The 15,805-nt window shown below is 53.1% G+C and overlaps 1 protein-coding gene across 1 annotated transcript in view; it reads left to right on the plus strand.

Annotated features, from left to right (window-relative positions):
* nme4 (NME/NM23 nucleoside diphosphate kinase 4) overlaps positions 1-7,277 on the plus strand; it is a 92,992-nt gene extending 85,715 nt beyond the window's left edge. The window contains exons 4-5 of the mRNA XM_059978875.1: positions 6,736-6,848; positions 6,936-7,277. Of these exons, the coding sequence (XP_059834858.1) occupies positions 6,736-6,848; positions 6,936-7,056 (234 nt within the window). The 3' untranslated portion in view covers positions 7,057-7,277. The remainder of the gene's footprint in view (positions 1-6,735; positions 6,849-6,935) is intronic.
* Positions 7,278-15,805: the final 8,528 nt, after the last annotated feature.

Here is a 15,805-nt window from a genome sequence, read left to right on the forward strand (position 1 = left end):
CTGGATTAGAGAGGGTGCAGAGGAGATTCACTAGGACGCTGCTTGGATCAGAGAGGGTGCAGAGGAGATTCACCAGCACGCTGCCTGGATCAGAGAGGGTGCAGAGGAGATTCACCAGCACGCTGCCTGGATCAGAGAGGGTGCAGAGGAGATTCACCAGGACGCTGCCTGGATCAGAGAGGGTGCAGAGGAGATTCACCAGGACGCTGCCTGGATCAGAGAGGGTGCAGCGGAGATTCACCAGCGTGCTCCCTGGATTAGAGAGGGTGCAGAGGAGATTCACCAGGATGCTGTCTGGATTAGTGAGTGTGCAGAGGAGATTCACCAGGATGCTGTCTGGATTAGAGAGGGTGCAGAGGAGATTCACCAGGATGCTGCCTGGATTCGAGAGGGTGCCGAGGAGATTCACCAGAATGCTGTGTGGATTAGAGAGAGTGCAGAGGAGATTCACCAGGATGCTGCTTGAATTAGAGAGGGTGCAGAGGAGATTCACCAGCATGCTGCTTGGATTAGAGAGGGTGCAGGAGATTCACCAGCATGCTGCCTGGATTCGAGAGTGTGCAGAGGAGATTCACCAGGATTCTGTCTGGATTCGAGAGGGTGCAGGGGAGATTCACCTGGACGCTGTCTGGATTAGAGAGGGTGGAGAGGAGATTCACCAGGACGCTGTGTGGATTAGAGAGGGTGCAGAGGAGATTCACCGGGACGCTCTGTAGATTAGAGAGGGTGCAGAGGAGATTCACCGGGACGCTGTCTGGATTCGAGGGTGCAGAGGAGATTCACCAGGACGCTGTCTGGATTCGAGAGGGTGCAGAGGAGATTCACCAGGATTCTGTCTGGATTCGAGAGGGTGCAGAGGAGATTCACCTGGACGCTGTCTGGATTAGAGAGGGTACAGAGGAGTTTCACCTGGACGCTGTCTGGATTAGAGAGGGTGCAGAGGAGATTCACCAGGATGCTGCCTGGATTAGAGAGGGTGCAGAGGAGATTCACCAGGATGCTGCCTGGATTAGAGAGGGTGCAGAGGAGATTCACCAGGATGCTGCCTGGATTAGAGAGGGTGCAGAGGAGATTCACCAGGATGCTGCCTGGATTCGAGAGGGTGCAGAGGAGATTCACCAGGACGCTGCTTGAATTAGAGAGGGTGCAGAGGAGATTCACCAGGTTGCTGCCTGGATTAGAGAGGGTGCAGAGGAGATTCACCAGGACGCTGCCTGGATCAGAGAGGGTGCAGAGGAGATTCACCAGTACGCTGCCTGGATCAGAGAGGGTGCAGAGGAGATTCACCAGCATGCTGCCTGGATCAGAGAGGGTGCAGAGGAGATTCACCAGGACGCGGCCTGGATCAGAGAGGGTGCAGAGGAGATTCACCAGCATGCTGCCTGGATCAGAGAGGGTGCAGAGGAGATTCAACAGCATGCTGTCTGGATTAGAGAGGGTGCAGAGGAGATTCACCAGCATGCTACCTGGATTAGAGAGGGTGCAGAGGAGATTCACCAGGATGCTGCCTGGATTAGAGAGGGTGTAGAGGAGATTCACCAGCATGCTGCCTGGATTAGAGAGGGTGCAGAGGAGATTCACCAGCATGCTGCTTGAATTAGAGAGGGTGCAGAGGAGATTCACCAGCATGCTGCTTGGATTAGAGAGGGTGCAGGAGATTCACCAGCATGCTGCCTGGATTAGAGAGGGTGCAGAGGAGATTCACCAGGATGCTGCCTGGATTCGAGAGGGTGCAGAGGAGATTCACCAGGACGCTGCTTGAATTAGAGAGGGTGCAGAGGAGATTCACCAGGATGCTGCCTGGATTAGAGAGGGTGCAGAGGAGATTCACCAGGACGCTGCCTGGATCAGAGAGGGTGCAGAGGAGATTCACCAGGACGCTGCCTGGATCAGAGAGGGTGCAGAGGAGATTCACCAGCATGCTGCCTGGATCAGAGAGGGTGCAGAGGAGATTCACCAGGACGCGGCCTGGATCAGAGAGGGTGCAGAGGAGATTCACCAGCATGCTGCCTGGATCAGAGAGGGTGCAGAGGAGATTCAACAGCATGCTGTCTGGATTAGAGAGGGTGCAGAGGAGATTCACCAGCATGCTGCCTGGATTAGAGAGGGTGCAGAGGAGATTCACCAGGATGCTGCCTGGATTAGAGAGGGTGTAGAGGAGATTCACCAGCATGCTGCCTGGATTAGAGAGGGTGCAGAGGAGATTCACCAGCATGCTGCTTGAATTAGAGAGGGTGCAGAGGAGATTCACCAGCATGCTGCTTGGATTAGAGAGGGTGCAGGAGATTCACCAGCATGCTGTCTGGATTCGAGAGGGTGCAGAGGAGATTCACCAGGACGCTGTCTGGATTCGAGAGGGTGCAGAGGAGATTCACCAGGATTCTGTCTGGATTCAAGAGGGTGCAGAGGAGATTCACCTGGACGCTGTCTGGATTAGAGAGGGTGCAGAGGAGATTCACCAGTACGCTGCCTGGATCAGAGAGGGTGCAGAGGAGATTCACCAGGACGCGGCCTGGATCAGAGAGGGTGCAGAGGAGATTCACCAGCATGCTGCCTGGATCAGAGAGGGTGCAGAGGAGATTCACCAGGACGCGGCCTGGATCAGAGAGGGTGCAGAGGAGATTCACCAGCATGCTGCCTGGATCAGAGAGGGTGCAGAGGAGATTCAACAGCATGCTGTCTGGATTAGAGAGGGTGCAGAGGAGATTCACCAGCATGCTACCTGGATTAGAGAGGGTGCAGAGGAGATTCACCAGGATGCTGCCTGGATTAGAGAGGGTGTAGAGGAGATTCACCAGCATGCTGCCTGGATTAGAGAGGGTGCAGAGGAGATTCACCAGCATGCTGCTTGAATTAGAGAGGGTGCAGAGGAGATTCACCAGCATGCTGCTTGGATTAGAGAGGGTGCAGGAGATTCACCAGCATGCTGCCTGGATTAGAGAGGGTGCAGAGGAGATTCACCAGGATGCTGCCTGGATTCGAGAGGGTGCAGAGGAGATTCACCAGGACGCTGCTTGAATTAGAGAGGGTGCAGAGGAGATTCACCAGGATGCTGCCTGGATTAGAGAGGGTGCAGAGGAGATTCACCAGGACGCTGCCTGGATCAGAGAGGGTGCAGAGGAGATTCACCAGGACGCTGCCTGGATCAGAGAGGGTGCAGAGGAGATTCACCAGCATGCTGCCTGGATCAGAGAGGGTGCAGAGGAGATTCACCAGGACGCGGCCTGGATCAGAGAGGGTGCAGAGGAGATTCACCAGCATGCTGCCTGGATCAGAGAGGGTGCAGAGGAGATTCAACAGCATGCTGTCTGGATTAGAGAGGGTGCAGAGGAGATTCACCAGCATGCTGCCTGGATTAGAGAGGGTGCAGAGGAGATTCACCAGGATGCTGCCTGGATTAGAGAGGGTGTAGAGGAGATTCACCAGCATGCTGCCTGGATTAGAGAGGGTGCAGAGGAGATTCACCAGCATGCTGCTTGAATTAGAGAGGGTGCAGAGGAGATTCACCAGCATGCTGCTTGGATTAGAGAGGGTGCAGGAGATTCACCAGCATGCTGTCTGGATTCGAGAGGGTGCAGAGGAGATTCACCAGGACGCTGTCTGGATTCGAGAGGGTGCAGAGGAGATTCACCAGGATTCTGTCTGGATTCAAGAGGGTGCAGAGGAGATTCACCTGGACGCTGTCTGGATTAGAGAGGGTGCAGAGGAGATTCACCAGGATGCTGCCTGGATTAGAGAGGGTGCAGAGGAGATTCACCAGGATGCTGCCTGGATTAGAGAGGGTGCAGAGGAGATTCACCTGGACGCTGTCTGGATTAGAGAGGGTACAGAGGAGATTCACCTGGACGCTGTCTGGATTAGAAAGGGTGCAGAGGAGATTCACCAGGATGCTGCCTGGATTAGAGAGGGTGCAGAGGAGATTCACCAGCAGGTTGCCTGGATTAGAGAGGGTGCAGAGGAGATTCACCAGGATGCTGCCTGGATTAGAGAGGGTGCAGAGGAGATTCACCAGGATGCTGTCTGGATTCGAGAGGGTGCAGAGGAGATTCACCAGGATGCTGTCTGGATTCGAGAGGGTGCAGAGGAGATTCACCAGGATGCTGCCTGGATTACAGAGGGTGCAGAGGAGATTCACCAGGATGCTGTCTGGATTGGAGAGGCTGCAGAGGAGATTCACCAGGACGCTGCCTGGATTAGAGAGGGTGCAGAGGAGATTCACCAGGATGCTGTCTGGATTCGAGAGGGTGCAGAGGAGATTCACCAGGATGCTGCCTGGATCAGAAAGGGTGCAGAGGAGATTCACCAGGACGCTGCCTGGATTCGAGAGGGTGCAGAGGAGATTCACCAGGACGCTGTCTGGATTCGAGAGGGTGCAGAGGAGATTCACCAGGACGCTGACTGGATTAGAGAGGGTGCCGAGGAGATGCACCAGGAGGCTGCCTGGATTAGTGAGGGTGCACAGGAAATTCACCAGGACGCTGCCTGGATTAGAGAGGGTGCACAGGAGATTCACCAGGATGTTGCCTGGATTAGAGAGGGTGCAGAGGAGATTCACCAGGATGCTGTCTGGATTCGAGAGGGTGCAGAGGAGATTCATCAGGACGCTGCCTGGATTCGTGAGGGTGCAGAGGAGATTCACCAGGATGCTGTCTGGATTCGAGAGGGTGCAGAGGAGATTCACCAGGATGCTGTCTGGATTCGAGAGGGTGCAGAGGAGATTCACCAGGATGCTGTCTGGATTCGAGAGGGTGCAGAGGAGATTCACCAGCATGCTGCCTGGATTCGAGAGGGTGCAGAGGAGATTCACCAGCATGCTGTCTGGATTAGAGAGGGTGCAGAGGAGATTCACAAGCATGCTGCCTGGATCCGAGAGGGTGCAGAGGAGATTCACCAGGATGCTGTCTGGATCCGAGAGGGTGCAGAGGAGATTCACCAGGATGCTGCCTGGATCAGAGAGGGTGCAGAGGAGATTCACCAGGACGCTGCCTGGATCAGAGAGGGTGCAGAGGAGATTCACCAGGATGCTGCCAGAATCAGAGAGGGTGCAGAGGAGATTCACCAGGATGCTGCTTGGATTAGAGAGGGTGCAGAGGAGATTCACCAGGATGCTGTCTGGATTAGAGAGGGTGCAGAGGAGATTCACCAGGATGCTGTCTGGATTAGAGAGGGTGCAGAGGAGATTTACCAGGATGCTGTCTGGATTAGAGAGCGTGCAGAGGAGATTCACCAGGATGCTGTCTGGATTAGAGAGCGTGCAGAGGAGATTCACCAGGATGCTGTCTGGATTAGAGAGGGTGCAGAGTAGATTCACCAGAATGTTGTCTGGATTAGAGAGGGTGCACAGGAGATTCACCAGGCTGCTGTGTGGATTAGAGAGGGTGCAGAGGAGATTCACCGGGACGCTGTGTAGATTAGAGAGGGTGCAGAGGAGATTCACCGGGACGCTGTCTGGATTCGAGAGGGTGCAGAGGAAATTCACCAGGACGCTGCCTGGATTAGAGAAGGTGCAGAGGAGATTCACCAGGCTGCTGTGTGGATTAGAAAGGGTGCAGAGGAGATTCACCGGGACGCTGTGTAGATCAGAGAGGCTGCGGAGGAGATTGACCAGGACGCTGCCTGGATCAGAGAGGGTGCGGAGGAGATTGACCAGGACGCTGCCTGGATCAGAGAGTGTGCGGAGGAGATTGACCAGGACGCTGCCTGGATCAGAGAGCATGGCTTATAAGAGTAGGGTGAGCACGCCTTCTCCTTGAAGCGATGGACAAGGGGTGACCTGATAGAGCTGTACAAGATGATAATAGGCATAGATTGAGTAGCCTTTTTCCCAGGTGAAAGTGGCGAATTCAGGAGTCATAATTTTAAAGTGATTGGAGTGTTGTAGGGTGGGGGGCGAATGTCAGAGGTCGGTTCTTTATTCATCCACATCACGTGGTCTGTACACACCAGCTGTGGTGAAAAAGGGACCACAGCGCCGCTTTTGCTTCAGACAGTTGAAGTTTGGTTTGGGCCCCAAATCCTCAGAGCTTTCTATAGGGGCACAATTGTGAGCATCCTGACTGTCTGCATCACTGCCTGGTGTGGGAACTGTACCTCCCTCAATCACAGGACTCGCAGAGTGGTGCGGACAGCCCAGTGCATCTGTAGTCGTGAACTTCCCAAGATTCAGGACATTTACAAGGACAGGTATGTAAAAAGGGCCCGTAGGATCATTGGAGACCTGAGTCATCCCAACCACAATCTATTCCAGCTGCTACCAGCCGGGAAACGGTACCGCAGCATAAAAACCAGGACCAACAGGCTTCTTCCACCAGGCCATCAGACTGATGAACTCACGGTGATTTGAGTGTATTTCTGTGTTACATTGACTGTTCTAATTACTATAAATTAGTATGACTGCACATTAAGATTTTTACTTCTCATGTATGTGAAGGATGTTAAGAAATAAAGTCAATTCAATTCAATTCAGTGGTGGGTGTGGAACATCCTGCCAAAGGCGGTGGTAGACAGATACATTAGGGACGTTTAAGAGACTTTGAGACGGGCGTATGGAAGGGGAAGGGTTAAATTGAACTTGCCAGCTGAAGAGCCTATACCCCTCACTCCCGGCTGGATTTGTGCTGTCTCGTCTGCAGGTGTGGGAAGGGGAAGGGTTAGATTGAACTTGCCAGCTGAAGAGCCTATACCCCTCACTCCCGGCCTCTTTTCCCGGCTGGATTTGTGCTGTCTCGTCTGCAGGTGTGGGAAGGCCACGACGTGGTGAAGGTTTCTCGCATGATGGTGGGTGCTACCAGTCCTGGAGAGGCTCTTCCTGGGACTATCCGTGGGGACCTGTGTGTTCACATCAGCAGGTAGGAGAGGGGGACTCACCTCCCACCGTCCGAATACTCCGGTCAGTTCTGAGCCTCGCCTCCTGTAACTGTCGTCCCTCTTTCCAGGAACGCTGTCCATGCCAGCGACTCTGTTGAAGTGGCCAAGAAGGAGATCAGCCTGTGGTTCCGTCACAGCGAGCTGGTTCAGTGGGAATGTTGTGCTGCAGGCAGTACCTACAACCTATAAACTGCAAATGTCCAACAACACCAACTACCTCCAGAGACAGTGTCAACAATACATTCCAAAGTTACAGAGCTATCTGTTACAATGTCCTCCAACTTCCCCTGAACCCAGTGTGACTCCCTCCCCCACCCCACTCTTTGGTGACAGACTGGTTCCAGAACAACCACTCCTGTAAGGTATCGATTAGCAATAAAATCATTTGTGCCAAGCACAGGGAATCACTGCCTCATGTTTGAGGATGTTTATCAATAGACAGCTGACTGAAACAACCTGTGTTGTGTTGAAGCTTTTCATTCAAATCAAATGCCTCATGAAACAGCAAACCAGAGGGTGGAGAAACAGTGATGTGAAGTTACGATCTCGGTCTGGGTCTGGGATTCAAACCCAGTACAAGCAAGAGCCCAGAGTATGAAAATGAAACACCCGGCCATGCCCACACGGTGGCCACTTTGTTAGGTACACCTGATCTGGCAGCAGCAACTCAATGCAGACATGCATGGAGAGGCGGTCCACCTGCTGTTCAGAGCAAACATCAGAATGGGGAAGAATAAGTGCCCGTCAAAAACAGGAGAAAATCTGCAGATGCTGGAAATCCAAGCAACAGACACAAAATGCTGGAGGAACTCAGCAAGTCAGGCAGCATCTATGCAAAAGGGTCCGGTTAACGAGTTTGGGCCGAGACTCTTCCTCAGGACCAGAGAAAGAGTCGGAGTAAGGAGGTGGGGAGAGGGGTGAACACAAGGTGACGGGTGAAACGGGGGGTGGGGAGAGGGGTGAACACAAGGTGACGGGTGAAACGGGAGGTGGGGAGAGGGGTGAAGAACACTAAGTGGTGGGTGAAACGGGGGTGGGGAGAGGGGTGAAGAACACAAGGTGACGGGTGAAACGGGGGGTGGGGAGAGGGGTGAACACAAGGTGACGGGTGAAACGGGGGTGGGGAGAGGGGTGAACACAAGGTGACGGGTGAAAAGGGGGGTGGGGAGAGGGGTGAACACAAGGTGACGGGTGAAACTGGGGTTGGGGAGAGGGGTGAACACAAGGTGACGGGTGAAACGGAGGTGGGGAGAGGGGTGAACACAAGGTGACGGGAGAAACGGGGGGTGGGGAGAGGGGTGAACACAAGGTGACGGGTGAAACGGGGGTGGGGAGAGGGGTGAACACAAGGTGACGGGTGAAACGGGGGTGGGGAGAGGGGTGAACACAAGGTGACGGGTGAAACGGGGGGTGGGAGAGGGGTGAACACAAGGTGACGGGTGAAACGGGGGTGGGGAGAGGGGTGAACACAAGGTGACGGGTGAAACGGGGGTGGGGAGAGGGGTGAACACAAGGTGACGGGTGAAACGGGGGTGGGGAGAGGGGTGAACACAAGGTGACGGGTGAAACGGGGGTGGGGAGAGGGGTGAACACAAGGTGATGGGTGAAACGGGGGGTGGGGAGAGGGGTGAAGAACACAAAGTGGTGGGTGAAACGGGGGTGGGGAGAGGGGTGAAGAACACTAAGTGGTAGGTGAAACGGGGGGTGGGGAGAGGGGTGAAGAACACTAAGTGGTGGGTGAAACGGGGGGTGGGGAGAGGGGTGAACACAAGGTGACGGGTGAAACGGGGGTGGGGAGAGGGGTGAACACAAGGTGATGGGTGAAACGGGGGGTGGGGAGAGGGGTGAAGAACACAAAGTGGTGGGTGAAACGGGGGGTGGGGAGAGGGGTGAAGAACACTAAGTGGTGGGTGAAACGGGGGGTGGGGAGAGGGGTGAACACAAGGTGACGGGTGAAACGGGGGTGGGGAGAGGGGTGAACACAAGGTGACGGGTGAAACGGGGGTGGGGAGAGGGGTGAACACAAGGTGATGGGTGAAACGGGGGGTGGGGAGAGGGGTGAAGAACACAAAGTGGTGGGTGAAACGGGGGGTGGGGAGAGGGGTGAAGAACACTAAGTGGTGGGTTTAAACGGGGGGTGGGGAGAGGGGTGAAGAACACTAAGTGGTGGGTGAAACGGGGGGTGGGGAGAGGGGTGAAGAACACAAGGTGACGGGTGAAACGGGGGTGGGGAGAGGGGTGAACACAAGGTGACGGGTGAAACGGGGGGTGGGGAGAGGGGTGAACACAAGGTGACGGGTGAAACGGGGGTGGGAGAGGGGTGAACACAAGGTGACGGGTGAAACGGGGGTGGGGAGAGGGGTGAACACAAGGTGACGGGTGAAACGGGGGTGGGGAGAGGGGTGAACACAAGCTGACGGGTGAAATGGGGTGGGGTGAGTGGTGAACACAAGGTGACGGGTGAAACGGGGTGGGAGAGGGGTGAACACAAGGTGACGGGTGAAACGGGGGTTGGGGAGAGGGGTGAACACAAGGTGACAGGTGAAACGGGGGTGGGAGAGGGGTGAACACAAGGTGACGGGTGAAACGGGGGTGGGAGAGGGGTGAACACAAGGTGACGGGTGAAACGGGGGTGGGAGAGGGGTGAACACAAGGTGACGGGTGAAGCTGGGGTGGGGAGAGGGGTGAACACAAGGTGGCGGGTGAAACGGGGGGGTGGGAGAGGGGTGAACACAAGGTGACGGGTGAAACAGGGGGTGGGAGAGGGGTGAACACAAGGTGACGGGTGAAACGGGGGTGGGGAGAGGGGTGAACACAAGGTGACGGGTGAAACGGGGGGGTGGGAGAGGGGTGAACACAAGGTGACGGGTGAAACGGGGGTGGGGAGAGGGGTAAACACAAGGTGACGGGTGAAACGGGGTGGGGTGAGTGGTGAAGAACACAAGGTGACGGATGAAACGGGGGTGGGAGAGGGGTGAACACAAGGTGACGGGTGAAACGGGGGGTGGGAGAGGGGTGAATACAAGATGACGGGTGAAACGGGGGGTGGGAGAGGGGTGAATACAAGATGACGGGTGAAGCTGGGGTGGGGAGAGGGGTGAAGAACACAAGGTGACGGGTGAAACGGGTGGGAGAGGGGTGAACACAAGGTGATGGGTGAAACGGGGGGTGGGAGAGGGGTGAATACAAGATGACGGGTGAAGCTGGGGTGGGGAGAGGGGTGAAGAACACAAGGTGACGGGTGAAACGGGGGGTGGGAGAGGGGTGAACACAAGGTGACGGGTGAAACGGGGGGTGGGAGAGGGGTGAATACAAGATGATGGGTGAAGCTGGGGTGGGGAGAGGGGTGAAGAACACAAGTTGATGGGTGAAACAGGGGTGGGAGAGGGGTGAACACAAGGTGACGGGTGAAACGGGGGGTGGGAGAGGGGTGAATACAAGATGATGGGTGAAGCTGGGGTGGGGAGAGGTGAAGTAAAGAGCTGGGAAGCTGATTGGTGAATGATATACAGAGCTGAAGAAGGGGGAATCTGAGACAAGAGGACAGAAGGTCATGGAAAAAAAGGGGGAGGAGCACCAGAGGGAGGAGATGGGCAGGTGAGAGAGGGAAAAGGGGATGGGGGAGTTTGAAGGACGGGTAAGGTCCATTATTGGAAGTTTAAGAAATCGATGTTCACACCATCAGGTTGGAAGCTGCCAGACAGAATATAAGGTGTTGTTCCTGCTACCTGAGTGTGGCCTCATCACAATTCCAGAGGAGGATATGGACTGATATATCAGAATGGGAACGGGAAGTGGAATTAAAATGGGTAGCCACCGGAGATGCCATCTTTTCTGGCAAACAGAGTGTAGGTGCTCGGTGAAGCGGTCTCCCAATCTGCATCAGGTCTCAGCAATGGGCAGGAGGCCACACCAGGAGCACCAGATACAGCAGATGACCCCAACAGACTCACAGGTGAAGTGTCGCCTCACATGGAAGGCCTGTTTGGGACCCTGAATGGTAGTGAGGGAGCAGGTGTAGCACTTGCAAGGGTAAGTGCCAGAGGGACGAATGACAGAGTCTTTGATAGTTTGGTTGGAGTATTTCTGAAACGGCTGATCTGGGATTTTCATGCACAACAGTCTCCAGAATTCAGAGGATGGTGTGAAAATCAAAAGGCATCCAGTGATTGGCAGCTCCGTGGGTGAAAACACTTTGTTAATGAGAGAGGTCAGAGAATGGCCAGACTGGGTCAAGCTGACAGGAAGGCCACAGTAACTCAAATAACCACACATTGCTGTGCAGAAGATGCACAATACGTTGAACGATGAAGTGGATGGGAACAGCAGCAGACCATGGACATACACTCAGCGGCCTCTTCATTAAAGTGGTTGAATGTACATTGATTAGATGGTGTAGCTGCCTTCATTAGCCAAGGCACTAGTTAGTTGTTTCAAGTGTTTTAGAAGAATGTTCAGCCTGCGAGTGGGAGCAGGGGAGAGGAGGTATTGGCAGCAACTTCATCGTCACTGAGTCAACCACAACCTCCAACAACTCAATCACGAGTTCCAATCCTGCCATTTCCACAAAGGAATTTAAATTAAGTTAATTAAATCAATTTGAAATAATCAAATTAAAATAAATGTGATTAGAAGCCCAGTATCAAGGATACTGCTGTTACAGCTGCCAAGTTTAAAATAAAAACCTGCCCAGTGAATGCCTTTACTGTGGATCTGGAGGGGAGTGGGGTCTGTTTCTACATCCCACAGGGTGCGGCTGGGTGAGTGTGACAGTCTACTGATGCCTTTGGGCTGCAGAAAGTGAGAGCATATGACATGGGAGATGAATTAGGCCATTTGGCCCATCGCATCTGCTCTGCCATCTGATCCATTTCCCCTCACAACCCAATGATCCTGCTTCTCCCTGACTAATCAAGAACCCATCAGCCACAGACTCACCACGCTCTGGCTAAAGAAATTCCTCCTCATCTCCATACTAAATGGACACCCCTCTATTCTGAGGCTGTGTCCTCTGGTCCTCGATTCGCTCACAATAGGAAACATCCTCTCTATCTGAGCCTTTCTATGTTCAATATGTTTGTGAGATCCCCTCATTCTTCTAAATTCCAGTGAGTACAGGCCCAAAGCTGTCAAACACTCCTCATAAGATAGCCCTTTCATTCCCAGAGTCATCCATGTGAACCCTCTCCAATATCAGCACGTCCTTTCTTAGATAAGGGGCCCAAAACTGCTCACAATACTCCAAGTGAGGCCTCACCAATGACTTAGAAAACTTCAGCATTATATCCTTGCATCTATATTTTAGTCCTCTCGAAATGAATGATAACATTGCATTTGCTTTTCTCACCACTGACTCAATCTGCAAGTTAATCTTCAGGGACGCCCAAGTCCTTTTGCACCTCAGATTTTTGAATTTTCTCCCCGTTTAGAAAATAGTCTATGCTTTTAAGTCTTCTATCAAAGTGCATAACTGTGCACTTTCCAACACTATATTCCACCTGCCACTTCTTTGCCCATTCTCCTAAACTATCCAAGTGTTCCTGCAGCCACCCTGCTTCCTCGACATTACCTGCCCCTCCAAATATCTTTGTAACATCTGCAAACTTGGCCACAGTGGTTCCAACATAGACCCCTGTGGAACACCACTAGTCACCCGCAGCCAAAGCTTTATCCATCTTTCCCGTAATACCATGGGTTCTTGTTAAGGAGTCGCGTGTGCAGCATCTTGTCAAAGACCCTCTGGAAATCCAATTATACATCCCTTGATTCTCCTTTGTCTATCCTGCTTGTTAATTCCTCAAATAATTCAAATAAATTTGTCAGGCAAGATTTTGCCTTAAAGAAACAATTCTAACCATGCTGACTATTTTATCATGAGCCTCCAAGCACCCTGAAATCTCATCCTTAACAATTGACTCAAGCTGACTGGCCTATCATTTCCATTCTTCTGCCTCCCTCCCTTCTTGGAGCGTGAAGTGACATTTGCAATTTTCCAATCCTCCAGGACCATTCCAGAATTTAATGCTTCTTGAAAGATCATTACAAATGCTTCCACGATCTCTTCAGCCACCTCTTTCAGAACCCTGGGGTGTACACCATCTGGTCCAGGTGAGTTATCTACCTTCAGACTTGTCAGTTTCCCAAGAACCTTCTCCCTAGTAATGGCAACTTCATACACTTCTGCAGAGCTCTTCTCCCCCCTTCCAAGCCCCAGAGCATACAGTACTTACAGAACCACCCATTTCCCATCTTTCCTGACAGTCAACCACTTTCCAGCCTTCTGCAGCCTAGGGTTGACTACCTCCCTGTACTCCTGTCTATCACCTCCCATATGAGCTGAAGGTCATCAAGCTGCTGCTCCAGTTGCTTAATACATTCTCTACGGAGCTGCAGTCTGGTGCACCAAGTGCAGATGTGGTTTGTTGGGAGGCTGGAGGTCTCACATCTCACACAAACCAGCCCTTGGAGCCATTCTTGCTGCTCTGTGCACTAACGAAGGATGAAGTAACTACCCAGGTACGTACCTCGCCCCAGCCCCTCCCCCACTCTATCATTGGTCCAGTCCAACAATGGTCATGCTGCTTGTCCCAGCTTATTTTTATTTGCCTTTGCTAATGCATAAGACCTCCTGTGCCACCAAAATTGCATGAAGGCAGGGTTGGAGGAGGCATTGTCCAGTGTAGGCTCTTCCTGTGCCTACCTGCAGTGTTCCAACAGGGTCGACTGGGCGAGGTGCAGCAACAGACTCTGTCTCAATCTCCACAGCTACAGTTGACCGTCAGGATCGGCAGCTATGGGCTCTGCCAATCACTGACCAGTCTTTCCCCACCCAAACAGGTCCTGCCAATCACTGACCAGTCTTTCCCCACCCAAACAGGTCCTGCCAATCACTGACCAGTCTTTCCCCACCCAAACAGGTCCTGCCAATCACTGACCAGTCTTTCCCCACCCAAACAGGTCCTGCCAATCACTGACCAGTCTTTCCCAACCCAAACAGGTCCTGCCAATCACTGACCAGTCTTTCCCCACCCAAACAGGTCCTGCCAATCACTGACCAGTTTTTCCCCACCCAAGCAGGTCCTGCCAATCACTGACCAGTCTTTCCCCACCCAAACAGGTCCTGCCAATCACTGACCAGTCTTTCCCCACCCAAACAGGTCCTGCCAATCACTGACCAGTCTTTCCCCACCCAAACAGGTCCTGCCAATCACTGACCAGTCTTTCCCCACCCAAACAGGTCCTGCCAATCACTGACCAGTACCACCCCACCCAAACAGGCTCTGCCGATCACTGACCAGTCTTTCCCCACCCAAACAGGTCCTGCCAATCACTGACCAGTCTTTCCCCACCCAGACAGGTCCTGCCAATCACTGACCAGTCTTTCCCCACCCAAACAGGCTCTGCCAATCACTGACCAGTCTTTCCCCACCCAAACAGATCCTGCCAATCACTGACCAGTCTTTCCCAACCCAAACAGGTCCTGCCAATCACTGACCAGTCTTCCCCACCCAAACAGGCTCTGCCAATCACTGACCAGTCTTTCCCCACCCAAACAGGCTCTGCCAATCACTGACCAGTCTTTCCCCACCCAAACAGGCTCTGCCAATCACTGACCAGTCTTTCCCCACCCAAACAGGCTCTGCCAATCACTGACCAGTCTTTCCCCACCCAAACAGGCTCTGCCAATCACTGACCAGTCTTTCCCCACCCAAACAGGCTCTGCCAATCACTGACCAGTCTTTCCCCACCCAAACAGGTCCTGCCAATCACTGACCAGTCTTTCCCCACCCAAACAGATCCTGCCAATCACTGACCAGTCTTTCCCAACTCAAACAGGTCCTGCCAATCACTGACCAGTCTTCCCCACCCAAACAGGCTCTGCCAATCACTGACCAGTCTTTCCCCACCCAAACAGGCTCTGCCAATCACTGACCAGTCTTTCCCCACCCAAACAGGCTCTGCCAATCACTGACCAGTCTTTCCCCACCCAAACAGGTCCTGCCAATCACTGACCAGTCTTTCCCCACCCAAACAGGCTCTGCCAATCACTGACCAGTCTTTCCCCACCCAAACAGGCTCTGCCAATCACTGACCAGTCTTTCCCCACCCAAACAGGTTCTGCCAATCACTGACCAGTCTTTCCCCACCCAAACAGGTCCTGCCAATCACTGACCAGTCTTTCCCCACCCAAACAGGCTCTGCCAATCACTGACCAGTCTTTCCCCACCCAAACAGGCTCTGCCAATCACTGACCAGTCTTTCCCCACCCAAACAGGTCCTGCCAATCACTGACCAGTCTTTCCCCACCCAAACAGGTAGCCCTGCCATTCCATCATTTCCCTCTCAACCCCATTCTCCTGCCTCCTCCCATAAGGTGGACACTTGACCTCACAATCTACATAGGAATGGCCTTTTTTCACATTATTGTCTGCCCACCCTGCACTTCCTCTGTAGCTGTTACTGACAAATAACAGATTGTTTTACCTGGATGCACGGTTGATACATACGGATGGCATGCCAATGTGTGTAATGAGCTGGAAAGTGAAAACATACGAGAGCCAGGTACTTGACTGCAGGGAATAGAGGGAAAAAAATAAAGATTTATCTTGAAATAGTTTTAAGATTAGTTTTATATTTAAGGATAAAAAACGAAGGCCCTGTACTCCACAGCTTCTTACTCTCCCTTGTGTCCGACCCCGATCAGGTGACTTCAGCCAATCACACGCTTTCTCAGTGTGGTCAAACACAGCAGGTCAGGTGACTCTGAGTTTTGCATCGTTTTTCTGATCGGCATTCAATTCCCACCGCCGTCAATAAACAGCTTGCATGTTCTCTCGTGACTGTGTCGGTTTCTTTTCACATTCCGAAGATGTACAGGTTAGGATTAACAAGTTGTGGGCACAGTATGTTGTCATTGGAAGCATAACAGATTACAGCT

This window comes from Hypanus sabinus, chromosome 9, assembly GCF_030144855.1.
Source record: "Hypanus sabinus isolate sHypSab1 chromosome 9, sHypSab1.hap1, whole genome shotgun sequence".
Lineage (NCBI taxonomy): Eukaryota > Metazoa > Chordata > Chondrichthyes > Myliobatiformes > Dasyatidae > Hypanus > Hypanus sabinus.